This window comes from Hemibagrus wyckioides, linkage group LG19 (genome assembly GCF_019097595.1).
Source record: "Hemibagrus wyckioides isolate EC202008001 linkage group LG19, SWU_Hwy_1.0, whole genome shotgun sequence".
Taxonomy (NCBI): Eukaryota; Metazoa; Chordata; class Actinopteri; order Siluriformes; family Bagridae; genus Hemibagrus; species Hemibagrus wyckioides.
Genome location: NC_080728.1, coordinates 10156219 through 10163297, shown reverse-complemented (window position 1 = coordinate 10163297; position 7079 = coordinate 10156219). Strand labels below are relative to the sequence as shown.

Genomic DNA, 7079 nt, shown 5'->3' with positions numbered 1-7079 from the left:
TACAAATAGTGTCTTATCTCTAACCTAGCTCTTTTGTCGGAGCTGAATGAACAGTGTTAGTTATAAGGCCAATCTAAACTTTGTAGTTTTAGTAGATTTCTAAGACCAGGAAACCTCTATTCAAGATGCCACTGTCCAAGGTGCTGAAAGCTGCCGTTTTTCGTGTGACTTGACCTTGTTTTGCAACTGTGATTTATAAGCGTTGTTGTGACTCGGTTGCAGGAGAGGACAGGCCAAAATGGTTTGGACTAATGGGACCCTTAATAGAATGCATATAGTCCTTCAGTTGAGATTATCTGAGATGGTCTGAGATGATGATAATCAGTCACTGTTGTGCAGATACTCTTATTGTTGTTGAAGCATTTTACTCATCAAAACGATGTAGATTTTAGGGCACAACATTGTTGACCAGCTTAAAAATTTTCAAGGTTGCATGTCCCATGCAATTAAAAGTGAATAATATCTGTTCAATAAATCAAATTTCCAAACAGTCAGGAATAAATAAAGGTTTGTGCAATGGTGTATTGCTCTGATTAAATGGTCAAGCGTGATCCTTAAGTTCCAATCATGTACCTTGTATCAGTTAAAGATACATTATATTCACTTTACCATGTAATAGGTACAAATGATGTTCCCAGAAATATGCAAAGGCACAGTTAAGTTCACAAGAATTTGGTGATTCACAGTGTTATTGACTTTCTCACAAAACAGTGTCAATGAACCCTTGTAGCTCTCATGAGAGTGTACAGTAATACACTGTGCTGATCAATTTAGAATTGAAGTGTTCAATCTTATTCAAACCATATTCTTATTTAAAGGGCTGCAGAGTTTCATTTCAAGCAAACAGGAGCCACACCTGTGTGGACTGAAGAATAAAATCGGATTAAACAAGTGGGATGAGGTGTGTCCTCTGCTTAGGTGGAATGAAATCCTGCCTGCATACCGTTGCTTTGTGAATAAGACTGAAGGTTTCTACTCTAAAACAGCATTCATAGCAAAACGCGTAATTCGATCTAAGCTCTGTCTTTAAACAACGTCGACTCAAAATCAATACAGTCCATATATAATATGTAAAAAAAAAATGTTATTATCCGTCTTAGTTGAACAAGTACGATTTTCTTTAAGGCAAAATGCGTTTTACAAACAACCTGCAGAAAAAAAAAAACTTTTTTTCACATGCGTCGACAGCAAAATTCTGTATTTTGAGCATGCGTTAATACACGATCCGATTACACCGTGCTTGCGTTACACACATATGTCCAGAGAATGATGCACATTTACTGTAAAAAACAGCAACTGGCCTTTAACGCGGAGGAGGGAAGCCATCGCTTGCTCAAGTATTTGTGGGTTTGTGGCGTGGAAAGCACTTGTGTTAGTACAGTGTGTCTGCATTGCGTCGGAACCCCCTCCTCTCTCTCTCTCTCTCTCTCTCTCTCTCTCTCTCTCTTCCTCACCACGCTGAGTGTGTGTATGAAAACCTGCAATGTGCTTTAACATCATCATGGACTTCTTTTCGCTTGCAAATATTCATTCCTCCCACCCTCCCTTTCTCCTTTTCTCTTCAGCCTGCCGGCGTACGTGAGTTAGAGAGGGAGTGTGTGCGTATGTGTGTGTGTGTGTGTGAGAGAGAGAGAGAGAGAGAGAGAGAGTGTCTGTGCATCTCGGGACGTTCGTGTCTTTTTGATTTGCACCAAAGAGAGGAAAAGCTGTTGAAGCTGCGCCTCGCTGGAGAAGATGCACTCCACACGTTGTCATCGGTATCATTCTTTTTTTCACGCGTTTTCATCTTGCACCCATCCGGTTCCTTCGGCATGACTTCAACACCCCGTCTTAAAGACTTCACTTGCTTGTTACTGCATACTCGGATTGCGTCTGAAACGGAACATGGGAAGCACCTCTGGATGTTAACGAAGACAAAGAAGCCGATTAATATTTCAAGAAAGCGCATAGTGCTGCGCGTACTGCTGTAATGCGATATTCATATTGAAAAAAACCAAGGGGGGCCAGAGCAAAGTTGGAGCACCGACAGCACACACACATACATATATACACACACACACACACGCACTGATGGAGTGACCCGGTACCGAGGAAGCCCTGAAAACCTCGCCAAAGGTAAGCGCAAAAACACTTCACTATGTACTGTTTGTTAGGACCACACTGCAGTGATCAGTACGTCACAAAACCTGCTTGTAAATTTTCCAGTGCTGCATTAACACCTACAGCGTTTATATAATCACTGCAACACTGTCACATGCTATGTATTCTCTAAACTCAATATTAGAGATTTTGCTTTTGTAACATAATAACTAGGACGTATTGTAGTGCAAGGTGCAATACACTACTAATTTTGCACTTAAAAGGTGGACAGGAGCCTTAAACTTGAATGCTGACACATAAATACTGATGCATAAATGACGCTCCTCCTGATTGCACACCATCCAAGAGATTACTTTATCAAGCATTATCTGTCTTAGACAGGAAGGAACAATTTGCTGACCAGGCAAACCTACTGCAGGCTTTTTCTGCTGTGATATCTTCTGATATCTAATTACCATCCTTTCTCCCCATCTGTCTGTCTCGTTTTTCTCCGGTTGAGTGGTGAGTGAAAGAAGATGATGCAGTGGTCTACTGGAACTGGGAGCAGTCGAATTGGTAGTAAAAAGGAACCATATGAGCTTTCTCTTCTAATGGGGCTTGTGTCATAGCCAGTGTAAACAGTGGAGAGCAGCAACAATACAGGAGCTGGATGTCTGCTCATCTAGCTTCAATATTTTTTCTGGTACTGTGAGCCTAAGCTGCAGAAATGACTGTGGTGGCAGGAGATAACATGGATGAGACCTCGACCCTGCCAGGGCATCCACATGATCCGTACCCGCATGACCATGAGGACCACGAGTGCTGCGAGCGCGTTGTCATCAACATCTCAGGTCTGCGCTTTGAGACTCAACTCAAAACACTTGCCCAGTTCCCTGACACACTGCTGGGCAATCCCAAAAAGCGGATGCGCTATTTTGACCCTTTAAGGAACGAATACTTCTTTGACAGGAACCGGCCAAGCTTTGATGCCATCCTCTACTACTACCAGTCAGGTGGGAGGTTGAGAAGACCTGTCAATGTCCCTTTAGACATGTTCTCTGAAGAGATCAAATTTTACGAGCTTGGAGTAGAGGCCATGGAAAAATTCCGTGAGGATGAGGGCTTCATTCGTGAAGAGGAGCGTCCACTGCCAGAAAATGAATTTCAGAGACAGGTGTGGCTCCTGTTCGAACATCCAGAAAGCTCTGGCCCTGCACGTGGCATTGCAATTGTGTCAGTAATGGTCATTCTGATTTCTATAGTCATATTTTGTCTGGAGACCTTACCAGAACTCAAAGAGGATCCACAGGGGCATTTGCAAACTATTGGGAACAGCACTTTCTACTACAAGCCAAACATTTTCACAGACCCCTTCTTTATTGTGGAAACCCTTTGCATCATTTGGTTCTCATTTGAACTGATTGTTCGTTTTTTCGCTTGCCCAAGCAAGGCAGCGTACTTTAAAAACATGATGAACACGATAGATGTAGTGGCAATCATCCCGTATTTCATCACACTTGGCACAGAGCTTGCTGAAGATGAAGAGGGGAAGGAAGTAAAGGTATCGGGTGAACAGGCCACATCTCTGGCAATCCTCAGGGTAATTCGTCTTGTCCGGGTGTTCAGGATCTTCAAACTGTCCAGGCATTCTAAAGGACTGCAGATATTGGGGCAGACGCTGAAGGCCAGCATGAGAGAGCTGGGCCTCTTAATCTTTTTCCTTTTCATCGGCGTCATCTTGTTCTCTAGCGCAGTGTATTTCGCAGAGGCTGAAGAGAAGGAATCCTTTTTCACCAGTATTCCGGATGCATTCTGGTGGGCTGTGGTGTCAATGACTACCGTGGGCTATGGTGATATGTACCCTGTGACCATCGGAGGCAAGATTGTGGGTTCCCTTTGCGCCATTGCTGGTGTGCTCACTATTGCACTTCCCGTCCCAGTGATTGTGTCCAACTTTAACTATTTTTACCACAGAGAAACAGAAGGAGAGGAGCAGGCACAGCTCCTCAATGTGAGTAATCCCAACATTGCATCCGACTCCAACTCCAGTCGACGCAGCTCATCTATCATAAGCAAGTCAGAATACGTGGAGACAGACGATGATATGAATAACAGCATTGATAATTTTAGGGAGGCAAACCTGAGAACTGGGAACTGCACTCTCTCAAACCAGAACTGTGTGAATAAGGGCAAGCTTCTGACAGATGTGTAATTCTTGTTCCACTTTTATTTTCAAGAAACAACAAACATGACGTATTAATAATACGGGAATGCTTTCTATAGGCCTAGGTCAATGCATTATTGCATTGCATTTGCTTTACCAAGACAAGGAATACATTCATATGCCACTGAATTTCAAAATGCTTGCAGAAAATAAAGATATTGTGGATAAAAAGGAGATAAAAATGCAGGTCCAAATAGGAACTCAGTCCACCTGACAGTGTGATCATCAGGAAAATAACTAGACATGGATTATTACAATAACAGACTGTCCACGGCATCTGGAATTGAGTTCCTAGAGCATTATGCAGATTCTGATGTGTTGTCTCATTTTTGGGGGGATAGGTGCTGTTGATCTTGAGGTTCACAGAAAAATGCACCTCATTCTTAATGGAAAATCATGGCTTCTAGCCAGTGCTGATATTTCTCCATCAGATGCTAAAACTCTTATTCCTATGAGATCCTATTCCATGTGAAGAAAAGAACATGGCTTTTGGAAGTGTATAAGCATGTTGAAATATTCTTTGGTTATCGATCATGGCATGCTCAAATCATTACCTCAATATTTTTTCTATTCATTTACATATTGCCCTCAGATTTCAGACTTTGGTTTCGCAAAATGCAGTGCTTATTATGTTTTGTTCCTGGTATGGTTTGAGAAATGAATGTTTAATCGTAAGGTTAGTGAAGGAGCAGTGAAGCTTTGAGGCCTACTCAACTCAGGTACTATGTATCTTGGTATAATTACAGCATGGCACCATTATTAAAAGATCATAATGGATCTTTTTGTATGTACTTGTAGATTAATACTGGGATCCATACTAATTTCAACAATATATTTTGAAATAATATAGAAGTATATTGTAATGGCATTTATTAACCATGCCATTACACTCTAAACAGTATTACATCTGCAGTTAATGGGACATGGAGGTGAAATCATACAGATTATAGAACTGGCAATTAACAGAAATTGTTTGTTCATTAGGTCTTCGTAGGATTCCAGGGTATCTGATGGTCAGTGAGCTGAACGGTTTTTATATGGGCTGATTCATTAGGCTATACCTACACCTGTCAATGCAATGCTTTAAAGAGTCAAACAAATGCATTCATGCTTGTCTTACCAACCTAATAAGAATCAGCGAACTTCTGAAAAGCCACTGCACAGCTCTCATTAACTACCCTTTACTGCTTGCAACACAATTAAATTTTACAAAATATTAACCAGTCAACTTTACACATACAATATTTAGTGTATCTGCTTTGACATCTATGCTGTTTGAAGATATACATATATTACTCAGTATATGTTGCATATAGTGCCTTTAACCCCTTTACTGACAGAATTCTAAAAAGTGCCTCCATGTACAATAACAACATCAGTTTTACTGTGCAACTCCTTTTAACTGTATGATGCAATGTCAAGGACCAATCTGATTATGATTTGTACAATAATAGTCACAATATGCACAGGAAAACAAAGTTTGGTGTTTCTGAGTGCATGACAAATTTCAGAATGAACAAAGGTTCATCACATGGCCTCAGTGTGGGCAGAACGTCATGATTTGATGATTGCTAAAATCAAATCTGTTTGAGAAGTTGTACAAGGAAACAGTTAGACCTCAGAAAACCAGTGGGATATCTTAATTTCTGCCCTGTCAAACCTTGTACATAAAACCTGGTCGATGAGTTACTCTGAGAAACAGTCAATGTTGTGTAGAGATGAGTTAGAAATATATATTTTACATCTTTTTGATGTCTGTCCATTCATATCTTTTATTTATTTATTTATTTATTTATTTATTTATTTATTTATTTATTTATTTTTAAGTGTTCGTCTACCTCAGTGTGGTCATGTATGGACTAAAATCCCAGAAGCTTAACATCCTGCTAGGCATTCTACCACTGCCTTTTCAAACAGCTATTAAAAGAACCTTTATCTGCTAGTCTATTCCAAAACAGTGTAAAGATGTGTGACACTGTTAAAATAAGTGATCAGTTATCTAAATATAATCTGAAGGACCATATGTATTCCGTTTTGCAAGCAATTGTGTTATTTTTAGCAGATTTTTAACACTGCCAGGAAATACAGCAACCTACTGCACAGAGAAAACAATATATTTAACCATATAGAGACAACTGGTAATTACAGGGAACAGCAACAAATACTTTGTAAACCAGACAAATAATGCTACACAGTACAGATTATACTGTATGATATGCTGGGCTGCATGTCTAATGAAAGTGTGTTCGGGAAAAGCAGTTCACGAATCTTCTCAGAGAGAGGAGCCAAGTTAGAAAGGAGTTAGGCTGTTACTGCTAGAAAAAGCTGCAGCACTTTGTCGCCTGGAAGTGTATAAATAGATCTTATAAATGAAGGGAAACAATGTAGCAGCAGTATGCTTTCATCCCAGGATAGCACAAGTGTTTAATAAGCCAAGTACTGTTCCTATATATTTCTATATAATAATAATAATAATAATAATAATAATAATAACAACATATAACTTCGATAATGAGGCCAAAGCTGTAGGAAGGAACTGACTTAATAAGCCATTAGAGACAAACACAAGGACCAAGCATAGTTCTATTTTAACTCTTCAGTTTGGATGAAGAGCATGACCGAAAATTGAACTGCCCTTATGTTTTAAAGCATTTGATAATGATTCAACGTATTGCATTGTTCAAAATATGAGTATATAACTAATTGCATACAAATCTGAGCATTATACTATGTATCACACAGGAAAGGTGGAAAGCATGACAAAAGCATTTATCAT

The 7079-nt window shown here is 39.9% G+C and overlaps 1 protein-coding gene across 1 annotated transcript; it reads left to right on the top strand.

Moving 5' to 3' along the window:
- The first annotated feature begins 1511 nt into the window (after positions 1–1511).
- On the top strand, positions 1512–6405 carry kcna1b (potassium voltage-gated channel, shaker-related subfamily, member 1b). The gene is made up of 2 exons (XM_058416581.1): positions 1512–2115; positions 2600–6405. The coding sequence occupies exon 2, from the start codon at positions 2807–2809 to the stop codon at positions 4289–4291; it is 1485 nt and encodes a 494-aa protein (XP_058272564.1). The 5' UTR covers positions 1512–2115; positions 2600–2806; the 3' UTR covers positions 4292–6405.
- Positions 6406–7079: the final 674 nt, after the last annotated feature.